General features: G+C 53.9%; 1 protein-coding gene across 2 annotated transcripts in view; it reads left to right on the top strand.

Annotated features, from left to right (window-relative positions):
• The window catches only part of GALNT14 (polypeptide N-acetylgalactosaminyltransferase 14), a 200,623-nt gene extending 189,718 nt beyond the window's left edge, over positions 1-10,905 (top strand). For both annotated transcript variants that reach the window (XM_036119138.2, XM_036119136.2), the window contains 2 exons: positions 9,040-9,159; positions 10,335-10,905. In XM_036119138.2, the coding sequence (XP_035975031.1) occupies positions 9,040-9,159; positions 10,335-10,371 (157 nt within the window). In that variant the 3' untranslated portion in view covers positions 10,372-10,905. The remainder of the gene's footprint in view (positions 1-9,039; positions 9,160-10,334) is intronic.
• Positions 10,906-12,269: the final 1,364 nt, after the last annotated feature.

The raw sequence follows: 12,269 nt of genomic DNA, 5'->3' as shown, positions 1-12,269 counted from the left end.
CTTGCGTGCTGGATACGTTACAACACATCCAGCTCGTGGCTCCCTCCTGGCTCCCTCCAAGCGCTGCCTGATCCGGATTCTCCTGCATTCCTGTTCTTTCTGTCTCTTTTCTTTGCTGGCTCCCCTGCTCCACTTTCGTGTGCTCCTGGTGAGTATTCATGAAGGTTCTTAGGTCATTGTTCTTGTCTCTGGAAATGGTGTCTTGGAGATTTTATCCAAGCTTCCAGCTTTGGCCCCATCCTCTGTTTCATTGATGCACAAATTCTAGTTTTCTTCCCTCCTGGAACTCATCCATTCACTCCATAAACATCTCTGTTCTCTGCTAACTGCGAAGACACTGAGATGAATGGCTAGGTTGCAGGTCTCCATAGTCCCTCAAGGGATCTAATGCAAGAAGAAGCAAGTAAGCAGCTGTTCTGTTATAATCTCTGTCCTGGATGGAGTTCAGTCCAGGCTGCTCTAGAAGCACCGAGGGACGGTCTGCGCCGTATGCATGATGAGAGTCAGGGACGTCTTGCCAGAGGACTCGAAAATGAGCTGCACCCTGAGAGAGGAGTAGAAATAGGCCATGTGAGGAAGGGGAGAAGGAACAGCCCAGGAAGCAGAGCACGCGGGAAGGCCTGGGCTGTGGCTGGGTGACCAGCATGAGCCCACAGCCGCCGCAGAGTCGTCTATGGTTCTAGTAGACGGAGGGCTACAAGCAGCTGCCAGGCCCACAGCCACGTCCCTGTCCCACTCCTTCTCTCCGTGTCACTGCCCTCTCCCAGGCTCCACGGCTCCAATCCCAACCGTCTGCCCTGGCTCTGCCTTCTCCTGGCCCCCATTTCTGCAAGTCCCTGTGCCTTTTCCCGTCAAATAGCTCCTCTTGGACCCTGCCTTCTCTCCTCCATGCCCGATCAGCCTTCCTCTGCTGTGGCACCGTTGATGTCTTGTGCTAGATGGTTCTCTGTGTGGGGGGCTGTCCTGTGCTCTGAGGCCTGCCCAGCAGCATCCCCGGCCTCTGCCCGCCAGGAGCACCCCACACAAGCCAGTCGTGACAATGGAGCTGTCTCCAGGCTGTCCCGAACACCCCTGGGGCATAAAACTACCCAGATTGGGAACCACTGTGTTAGGTTAGGGCCATAGCCTCCAGTCCCTGCCCCCTCGTCCCCCCGCCGACGTGTCACCATCAGACCATTGTTCTCCACCTCAATACAGCCTTCGATGCTCCCTGCTGCCTGCCGCGGAAACCCGCACCCATAGCCGGGGGTTTGAGGCATCGCAACACCGGCCTCCAACTCGCAGGGACCTTTCCCAGACCCGTCTCTCTGCTCCAGCAGGACACGGGAAGGGCTGCCTGAGTTAGACAGGAAAAGGGAAAGCAAGCAGAAGTGTCGATTTTGCTTTAGGTACAGCAGCCGGGCTGGGAATGACATAGTTTGCTCAAGCGGCATTTTGTAAAATGATGTGAATAGGTGAGGCGCATCCCTCTCTTCTGAATCTGCGTGTGGGTGCTGTTCGTAGGGGATCCCAATGGCCAGAATGTTGTCACCCCCCCTTTCCGTGGGACAGGAGCTTGCTCGATCTGTCTTCAGCGAAGCAGCGGCTTTTCTGGTACTTAATGTCTTTGGCTGCATAAGGAAGTGGGAGGAGGGGAGCCATAGGATCTCTGGGTCTTGAGGAGGGGCTCTCCAATCTCTTAAAGATTGCCAGGCCTTTATTTGACTGGAGAGTAATAGTACCTATTCCAGCTGACCTTCCAATGGCACGAGAAAGGGGTGGAAAAGCAGTCATCTGTGGGAAACTAACGGTGATCATAGTAACAGTCTTCAAGTGAGCGAAGAGTTCTTTCTAGAAGCTAGTGCCAAGCTATCACTCCTTCTCGCTTTGGAGGGAACAGTTGGTTTGTGTAGCAGCAGTGTGAACTCGGGGAAAATGGAGGAAGACTCTAAGATCGATGTTCCACCTGCTTCCACAGAGGACAGTGAGAGCCCGCAGTGCTCCCGGCCCCAGGCTGCGTGCAGGGGACAGGGCAGGGCTGGGCTGGATTAGGCTCAGCCCCCTTCTAGAGCGGTCCATGGCCAACAGCAGAAAACGTCCAAGTTTTCTGAAGGTGTAAACCCACTTTAGACAGATAGAAATCTACATAATTATTGCAGCTGGAATAATCCCCAAGTGTGCGTGCGTGTGTGTGCGTGCATGTGCGTGTGTGTGGGCCATACACCCTTGAAGGACTGACCTATGTTACCTTTCTCGTCCTTTCGGTAGCTTTCCCTCCTTCCTGCGTAAGAAAGACAGTCCTGTCCTTCTGCTCGCCAACCCTTTCTGCTAATGCGTTAGGGCATCCAGGGGTTCTCTCCTCTGACCTTGCTCTGCTCCTTTGCCTCTCCTACATTTCATTTCTCCTCTTGCGCTGCCTCTTGGCCTATCCAGACAGGGTCACGTCTGCCCCTCCCGCCCCTTCCCGTGACTCATTCCGCCCTCTCTCCAGCCACCTCCTCTTCTGCCTGGGGGAGGCCGTATCAAGGAAGGGACGCAAGAGCCCTGTTGAGGAGGTATTACTATTATCCTCATTTTACAGATGAAACCAGGGCCTGGAGAAATTATCCAAGGTCCTAGACAGTAGGCCCCTCCTTGACATGGATAGGAACTGGGGAAGAGTGTGAATGGAGGCCCACATTCTGAGCTCCACACCAGAGCCGGGGGCACACACAGCCCTGGCTTCCAGCCTGGGCCTGCTCCCCTTTACTTCCTGCCCTGGCTCTGTTTCCCGCCCCCACTCCCAGCCTGCATATCCACCTCGGTCACTACCCTCTAAACGTTCCCCTTTGGGCCCAGCTGTGTGCAGTAGGGACTCAGTATACCCTTGGGAGGACTGACCCAGGGTAAGATCTACACAGATCCTGAAATCAGGTTCAGGCCATTTGGGTGGAGGATCCCAGGGTTCCAGATATCTGGAGTAAAAGAAAACCAGCGGGTTCGAGCCAAGAGTTCAGATTTGTGCTTCCAGCTGGTCACACATTCTCCAGCAGTGTATCCCCCAGCACATGGGTGCCCTCATTGTTGAAAGGAGACAATCAGAGCATGGTTGTCCTCTGCCTTGGATGAGGGCTCACATCTCTGCCCCACCCCCGGCCCATCTATCCTTCCCCCTGCCTGCCTTCTCTTTCTTGGCCAGCTTGTCAACCTTGGGAACAAAATGTTTAATCTTGGTGTGTACTGAAGATGTCGGCAGGTTGATGCCTTGGGTGAAGGACAAGAGAAATACATCATCTGTTTGCAAACGTGCAAAGCCCAAGAAGCCTCCAGGTTAATGAGTTTCCTCTTAGCTTTATTGGATTCTCTAGAAAAATACTTGTGTGAAAGATGGAAGGAAGACAGAGGCACAAATCACACTGCTGTCCCAATTTAAAGAAAGGGAGAAAAACAGAAAAATTTTTCAGTGTGTCCATCTACCTGTGTTCCGGGCAGTTTGGGCCACTGGCTTGTGAAGGATGCATGTACACAGCTGGACGCTCAGGTGGGCGAGAGAAGGTGAGCGCTCTTCCCCACACCTGCACTGCCCTTGGCAGGTGGGCCGGGACTCCAGGGCTCGGCAGCAGGCCCCAACAACAAATGTCCTGGGAGTAGGTTTTTAATCACATGCATATGAAGTGTATCCTGACAGCTTGGGGTGAAGTGACAGGAGGGACCGGAAATAAAAGACCCCAACAGTGAGTCCAGCGAAGATCCCAGTCAAAGGCGGGGAGCGTGTCTCTGAGCCCACCAGGTCACCCTGCTGCCGCTGGTCACCAGGGAGAGGCAGAAGTCTGTGTCCGTGTGGCTGAGGGTGTCCCCAGCACAGCCAGTCGGTGCCTTTTTGTGATCCTTCGGCATCCGGGTGCACTGAGAGGCTGGCTGAACTGAAGTGTGGCTTGCGCCCACTTGTTCGTTGCAGACATTGTGTCTGAAGAGGGCTTCAGGGGTGTGTGTGGCCTTCAATGTGGCCCTAGATGCTCTCAGCTCAGATCCGGTCTCACCAAAGAGGCCCCACGTTCATAGTCAACCCTGTGGTCTGCTCCTGGCGTTGCCCAGAGTGACCCCTGATCTCTGTTCCCTTCCATAGAGTCATACCTGCCTCCAAGCATCACCTTGAGGATGAACAGACTGACTGTGAAGCCTCGAGAACCAGAGGCCCTTAGAAATGAGCTAGTTTGCCCACCTAACCACAACATAACCCGCAGCGCCGCTCGGTATTTGCAGTCTCTTCCCCATTGTGTGTAGTTCCCCACGCAGGAGAGTGCGTGGACGGGGAGCTCACCGCCATCAGTAACTGACTCGGGCTTCCGTGCTCGTGAAAACACAGCCCCTGCCTTCTCTCCAAGTGGGAGTGTTTGTCTTCTCACCCGACCATTGTTCCTCCCACGCGTCGCCAAAATACTGTCCCCGGAAACTGCGCCGGAGCCAGCCACCGGCCTGCAGGTTCCACAGGCCTCATCTGGGTTAGTCATCCCAAGGCCCCATGAGCCATGTCCTGTTATCCCCGCCATCTCACAGATGGGGTGAGCGAGGCTGAGAGAGGCCAGTGCTACCCGGGTCATACACGAGTACTGGCGGGCCGGCTGCTTCCAGGGACCAGGCCCTTCACACTAGGCGAGGGTGTCTCAACCCCAGCACTGTTGGCGTTAATACCAGATAATTCTTTGTTGGGGCACTGTCCTGTGCACTGTAGGTGCTTGCCATCATCCCTGGCCCCACCCACTGGGTACCAGTAACAACCCCCCCCCAGTCATAGTCATCAAAAAGTGCTTCCAGACACTGCTACATGGTGGGTGGGTGGGTGGGTGGATGGATGGATGAAGATAGATAGATAGATAGATAGATAGGAGCAAGATCAGCCCAGTAGAGAGCTGCTACCCCAGGCTGGTTGCTTCTTGCCTACTAGTGGTGGTCCTGGGCCATTCCTAGGTCAGCCCTGTGCCTGGGCCCTGACTCCTCTCATGCCTGCCTCTTTCAGAACTTGGATCCTTTAGACATGTCCTCTTAAGACCATCTTTCCTCTCTGCTGCTCCATCCAGTACTAGACCGTGAACCCCAGGCTGGGTGCTGCGGCCTATTTCATCCCAGGCCTCGGGGCTGCGGCCAGCTGGGCATTGCCCAGAGAGAAGTCTACTGCCCCCACCTGCCAGGCCGCTCCCTTCTCTGCACGCAGGGGCTGTCCTCCAGAGACTCCCGCTAAGCACAGAAGGTTGTGAGGCTGTCCAGCCTGGACCCCCCCCATCACCAGTTCCCCTCTTCCAGGGCAGGAGCAAAGGGGCTAGAGGGCCAGGAGTGGACCTCCTCCTCCTCGGCCCCTTACTGGTCTATCTGTGAGGGGGTGAGGCCGCCCACACCGTCTCTGGGTTACCTCCCATGGGTATGGCCATGTCTGTGTGCCCTGGGGGTGGGGGCTGCGACTTGGCCAGACACCCCCAATAGAGCTGTCAGCACACAGCCCAGCATGCACTGATCTCGGCCAGGCCAGCCTGAGCAACCCCTGCTACCTTCCCGAATCCATTTCTGACTCCGGGATTCATTTAATAAACCCATTCATCACCGGCCATTCTGGAAGCCTGACAGGCTGCAGAATGGGAATCGGAAAACCTCTCCTCGCTTCCTGCCCCACCTGCTTCTGTGTTCTGCTTCCCTCTCTCCTCTCTTGCAGATGTGGCCAGAGAGCTGTGTTCCTCTGAGAAATTGTGAGGCTGAATTATTTCAGTGCCAGTAAAGCACCAGTTAATGGAAAGTCCACTTAGTGTAAAGGCTTCGATCCCTTGTCTGTGCATGTGTGCATTCTCCCCCTGGGGATCTTAAGGTGATTTCCTCCAAGCCCAGCCCCAGCCGGGTGCCATCTGCGTTCTTTCCCAAAAGGTGTGAGTGGGTGGGACATCTCAGATGTCGAAAGAAGCACCACTCCTCTCCCACCCCCACACCACCCCCAGCACGTCCAGTTTTTAAAGCCCCTAGGATATTATAAAAGAAGCAATGCCAAAATGAGCTTTTTAGAAATTGTGGTATATCTCAAGTTTTATGTTTAATTAATTAATGCTTTTAATGTAAAAAAATACAAAGTCAGTGTATTGTAGTAATCAAAATAATTACAGGATTTATTTTTTAAATGCTAATTCACGATTCATAGCAGCTAGTGTGGGTGGGTAATGGGCCAGAGGGATGGACCTTATCTTCTTTCCACATCGCTGACCGTCTGTTTAGCCTCATTTCTCGACAATGGCAGAAATCTAAAGCTGAGGCCAGTTGTATGGCGGGCCTGGGCAGCAGTTCCCTGGCAGCCCTGCCCTTGGGCTTGGGCCTGGGCTTCAGGCCTTTCTCTCCCCTCCCCACGTGGAATTCTTTGGACACGCACCCAAGACCAGCTCCCACCTCCTAGATCACACTCCAGAGGTCCGGAGCCCCAGAACCCCCATCCAGATGGCCCTAACCTGACATCAGGACCTGCATGGATCTCCCAAGGGTAGACTGTGTCCCTAGCACACACCTAGGCCCAAGGGGGGGCCCTGTAAAGGGGAGTGACCAAGTGAGCATGGATATGCAGACAGGGGAGTGGATGATGGGGGATGGCAGAGCCAGGGTGGGAAGAAGAGGGGAGCAGGCCCAGGAAGCTAGGTCTGTGTGCCCCGCTCTGATGTGGAGTCCGTAGAATGTGGGACTCCATTCATACTCTTCTCCAGTGCCTGTCCGCATCAGGGAGGGGCCCGCTCTCTCAGCTGCCCCCTCCCTAGTCCCCTACATGGGGTGTGATCTTCGTTCCCCTTCTCATAGGGGCTGCCAGTGGGAACTGGCCAGCTCTCTGCTGTCGAAGTGGGGGTGATCCTGAGTTTTCATATTTACAACGTGGAAGAGGGATCTCAGCGACAGACATTACCTGTGATTAAACTGGGGTAGAGGGAGCCGGGACCCTGGCAGCAGCAACAACAAAGGCGCTACAGAGAGTCGGTCGGAGAGAGGTGCATGACTTCGGCGAGGCTTTCGTCATGTAGAATGGGGACAATAATAATAATAGCTATCTAGTAGGATTCTTATGAAGACTAACGTCCTCTGTGCCAAGGCCCCAGGACAGTGCCTAGCACATAGTAAGTCCTCAGGAAATATTGGCCGTCAGTAACAGGGTCGTGATTACTGCATCACCCCTGTGCATACAGACATTTTTCCCTTTCAGCTAATCCTGGAGGGAAGCAAATGGCATGCATAGTATGGTGATGTTCAAGGCCAAGGAGAACTTCTTGATACGTCCCAAGGAGTACATTTCATTACATTTAGTATTAAAAAATTTAAATATATATAGATCTAGAAATAGATGGGAGAGTATAAAGAGCCTCTGTAGCCACCCCCAGGCTTCAAGAATTCTTTTTTTTTTTTTTAAGAGTTTATTGATTTATTTGAGAGAGAAACAGCATGAGAGGGGAGAGGGTCAGAGGGAGAAGCAGGCCCCCTGCTGAGCTGGGAGCCCAATGTGGGACTCGATCCCGGGACTCCAGGATCATGACCTGAGCCAAAGGCAGTCGCTTAACTGACTGAGCCACCCAGGCGTCCTATTTTTTTTTTTTTTTTAAAGATTTTATTCCCAGGCTTCAAGAATTCTTAACGCACTGCCTGTCTTTTACCAATCTGTATTTCCATCCCCACCCCACCCCGCCCCAGGGAGTGCCTTCTGGTCTAGGTCTCCCAACACCGGCAATTTGAAAAGGGACATGAGAATCCACACGCAGGACCCTAGAGGGACAGTGGCTCCCCCTGGGCTGGTGGCCCTATCCAGGTATCAGGGACAGGGAAAGTCCCAGATCAGGAGAGGCAGGGTTCTGCATCCAGGTGACCTGGTGAGGCAGCAGAAGGACCCAAGCCTTTGGGCAAGGAGGGGAACAAGCCAGGGCATGGAAAGACACCGAAGATGTCACCAGATGGCAGAAGTCAGGAGGGGTGCCAGGGCCAGGAGGGGGCTGCCGTGAGCTAGGGAAGGTGCAGAACAAGGAGCACATGAACACCAGCTCAGCTTACGGGACACGTGGTCCTAGAGCAGGGGACCGGCCAGCTAACGGATCCTTGATTCATTCTCAGGCCAAGGAGAAGTAGTTGACGAGCAGCCCAGTCCAGAGGCTGGGGGTCAGCTGGTCAGCAGGCGTGGAGTGGCGAAGGGGTCCAGCCGTTGACAGGTCCTCTCTGCAGCTCCCCCCAGGGCATCCAATTCACCAGTCACCTTCTTTGCCCAGTGATGAGGCCCCTACTTCACAGCCTGGGAAGGACCTCTTGGAGGCTCACATTTTCGTTCCTCTGACCTAAGAACTCGAAGTGGTTTGAGCTCCTTCAGCAGCTCCTTGCTCTCTGATCTCCGGCATTTCGTGGAATAACCGAGAAACATTCCTTGTGATGACCCTCAAATGGAATGGCCCTTTCCTCTCCCCACCCTCCTTGTCTGTTCGCTTTTTCAGCGTCCCTCCCGGCAGGGGCTCTGGGGCCCAATGATCTGTTCCCCTGGAGTGCTGGAGTGCACACACCTGTGGGGACCATTTTCTGTCTCGTGACCTGCTGTCCTTCTGCTCTTCTTCCACTCCCTCCCTCGGCACACTCCCTGTTCCCTTCATCCCGCCATCTGTCCTTTTCAAAGAAGGGACATTCTAAAGACAGCTGGGGATGGCCTGGGACATTCTAAAGACAGCTGGAGATAGCTGCAGTGTCAAGTGTGGGGAATAGATACGGATCCAAACAGAGAAACTAGAGACCACATGGCTGGGCTGGGGTGTCGTTGAGGCTGCCCCACCTCAAGCCTCCCAGAGGTGGCCTGCATGCCCAGGCCAGTCCCCTTCCCAGGTGTGGAGATGGAGACTTCAGTGGGGGCAGGACCTGGGAGTCTCTGACTAGTGGGTCCCATTTTCCAAGGTGACTTTGTTGATGGTCTGTTCCTGCTCGGACCTCCAGTGCTTTTTACCAAGCTGTGCTAATTCTCACACGGTCCCAGACACGTCCCAGACCTGTCCCACCATGCTTCCAAGGATCCTGATGTGAACCTTCTGGCCTCTTCCCCTCCAGATATGGGCCTTCACATACACCCAGCAGATCCTCCAGGAGGAGCTGTGCCTGTCTGTCATCACCATGTTCCCGGGTGCCCCGGTGGTTCTCGTCCTCTGCAAGAACGGAGATGACAAACAGGTGAGTGCTCAGTGGGTGCACCGGGGCGTGTCCGCCTTCAGTGACGGGACTGCCTGTGTGGGTCCCAGTCTCATGTGCAAGACCAGGGAGAACCTCTAGAAGCGGAGGGGCTGATCAGAAAGAGGCCCTTCTGGTCAGGAGAGGAGAACAGGGGCACCAGCTGCAGCGGTCAGCTTGTCCCCGAATGTCGGCGGACCTGGCCGGGCCCCAGGGGGCACGCGCATCTTGTGCTCGCCCATCTAGCTCCGACTCCCACCTGGCATCCCAGAGCAGGAGAGCACTGGGACAAAGCCTTCAGGGCCGCAGGATGAGCAGCACTGGAATCTTGGCCTGCGGGGGGCCTTGGGCTCTGGCAGGATGTGCCCTCTGGATGCACCATGTGCCCCGTCGGGCCCACGCTGTTGACCACACGCAGTCTCCTGCCGACTGGGTGTTGGCGTTAGAGAGACGGACATCCAGATGCCCTTTGTATGGCTCACTAGCCGTGGGACCCACGGCAGCTCACTGGACTTTGGTTCCTTCCTCTCTGAAATGGAGGTGAAGATGCCCACCGCACGAGGGAGTCACGGAAGTGCGCCCTGGTGCCTGCGCCGTGGTGGTTCCCCAAAACACGTTCATTCCCCCCTTCCTTATCATGTGAGGTAAAGTCTGGGGAGCAGCGGCACGAGACCCCCTTCTCTGATTGGGCCCTTCATGCGCTGAAGGGCTTTGGAGGAGCAGAGCCTGCTGGCATCGGGTGCTGCCCAGAAGCCTCTCTGCTCCCCTGTGCCCCATCCCCCCGCTCGCTCCCACATCTTCCTGACGTGCAGACGCTGAGTGCTCGTCGTTTCTTTGGTTGCTCCCGTGACTCATGTGCTTCATGTTCTCTGGCCTAGTGCTTGGAAAGTTATTGCCTTCTAATGAGTTCTCCTAGTGAACATACTGATTTTGCTTTTACTTTTTTATCCAAAACAAAAAACAAACAAAAAACAAAACAAAAAACCAACAGTAATACCTGGCAAAGCAATTAGTTGCAGTTTTATTCCTCCGTGAGACCATGAAGTCAAGTCTCTGGGTGACCCTAGCCATGTGGTGTAAACATGTCTGATTATTCTGGAACTCCTGATATTATTGATAGAACCTGGGCCCTTAGCCAGAGAATTCCGGTTCATGCTCTCTCCTCTCCGTCTTCTCAGCAATGGACCAAGACTGGTTCCCGCATCGAGCACATAGCCTCCCACCTCTGCCTAGACACGGACATGTTTGGTGATGGCTCTGAGAATGGCAGGGAAATCGTGGTCAACCCTTGTGAGTCATCACTTATGAGCCAGCACTGGGACCTGGTGAGCTCTTGAGGACCCGAGCCAGAATCAGTGGGACTGTGGGTGACGTTTCCCCGGATGACAAGCACTGGAAATCAGGCTACGAGCAGCCCACAGCTACTGCAGATGCTCTGAACTGGGAGGTGGAGGGAGAACCCCCCCGGACAGGAGCAGATGTCTCAGGGAGGATGGGGGAAGGGATTGTAAGCCAAGTGGGGCTCGGAGACAGATCCCACGTGTTCTCCATGCTGTTCCGTTCCAGTCCTGGCCCGGTCTGCCCCTCCCTGGAATCTGGGGAGAGAGCTCTCACGGGGAGTGTTTATGTTGTTCCCTTTCTTACAGAGGAGGCCAGAGAGAAAAGCTTTTTTGTCACAAGGCTGGGACTAAATTGAGAGAGAAAGAATGGAGGTTGTTTTCAAAACAAATAAAGGAACCTTAGAAGTTTTCTCTGTGCATCTCTTTATTTGTTTCTACTGTTAGCACAAACCTGAGCTGAGTTCTCCATTCAGAGGGGACACTGGCGGCCACAACAGGCTGTGTGACCTTAAATAGACACACAACTTCTCTGGCCCTTCATCTCCCAGTACATCACGTTGGGGAGCAGGAGCAGGTCCATGGTTCTTACCCAGGATTACAGTCTCTCACCCGGAGAAATCATGTCTGCTCAGGGCTCCAGGTTCCAGCTTCAGGGGATCCCGGTGGGGCCCAGGCTCCTCAGCTGATTCTGATGCCCCTCCCTGGCTGGAACTACTGCCCTAGATGTCTGTCTGGGCCCTCGTGGCTTTATAGTCTGTGGCCACTAGCTGGGAGTTTCTTTAATAAATCCCCAGTATGCCCTGGGAATTGGGTACTGTGTTTGTCCATGCTTATTAACTAAGGTTTAAGAAAAGAACCAAGCCAGGGGCATCTAGGTGGCTCAGTCGGTTAAGCATCTGCCTTTGGCTCAGGTCATGATCCCGGGGTCCTGGGATCAAATCCCATGTCAGGCTCCCTCCTCAGTGGGGAGTCTGCTTCTCCCTCTGCCCCTCCCCCACTCGTGCTCATTTTCTCTCTCTTTCTCTTTCAAATAAATAAATAAAAATCTTAAAAAAAAAAAGAAAAGAAAAGAAAAAAGAACCAATCCATATTGTTTTAAAAATTCCCAAAATAGGCCCATACCTTCTCTGCCGAGGTACATTCTCTGCAAGCTGTTTTGTAATGGTCTTACTTATGTACTGCTGAGTGACAAATTATCCCCCAGAACTTAGCTTAAAGCAACACACATTTGTTACCAAATGGTATCTATGGGCCAAGAATCTAGGCATGGATTCGCAGGGTCCCTGGCTTCAGAAGGACTGAAAAGGCTGCAGTCAAGGTGTTGTCAGGGGCTCTAGTCATCTCAAGGTTCAACCAGGAGGATCTGTCCCAGGCTCACTCAGTGGTTGTTGGCAGGATTTGGTTCTCACGGCCTGTTGTCCAGAAGCCACCCTCAGTTCCTTGCTATATAGGCCTCTCCAACATAACAGCTCACTTGACTGGAGCAAGCAAGCCCCAGGAGACGAGGGTGCCAGCAAGATGGAAGGTATAGTCTTTTAGAATCTAATCTCACAAGTTACCATCCATCACTTTTACCACCTTCTATGTGATAGAAGCAAATCACTAGGCTCAGCCCACACTTAACGGGAGGGAATTACACAAGAAAGCTGATGCCAGGAGGTGGGATCATTGGGAGCCATTTTGGATTCTGGCTGTCGCAGTAACTATTATGCCCTAAACAGGTGTCTGTCTCCCCTTCATCCAGAAAGACTTCAGTGAAGGCCATTGGTCAAG

This window comes from Halichoerus grypus, chromosome 10, assembly GCF_964656455.1.
Source record: "Halichoerus grypus chromosome 10, mHalGry1.hap1.1, whole genome shotgun sequence".
In the NCBI taxonomy this organism is placed as follows: Eukaryota; Metazoa; Chordata; class Mammalia; order Carnivora; family Phocidae; genus Halichoerus; species Halichoerus grypus.
The sequence above is the reverse complement of the archived record's forward strand: the minus strand, read 5'-3'. Positions and strand labels throughout refer to the sequence as shown.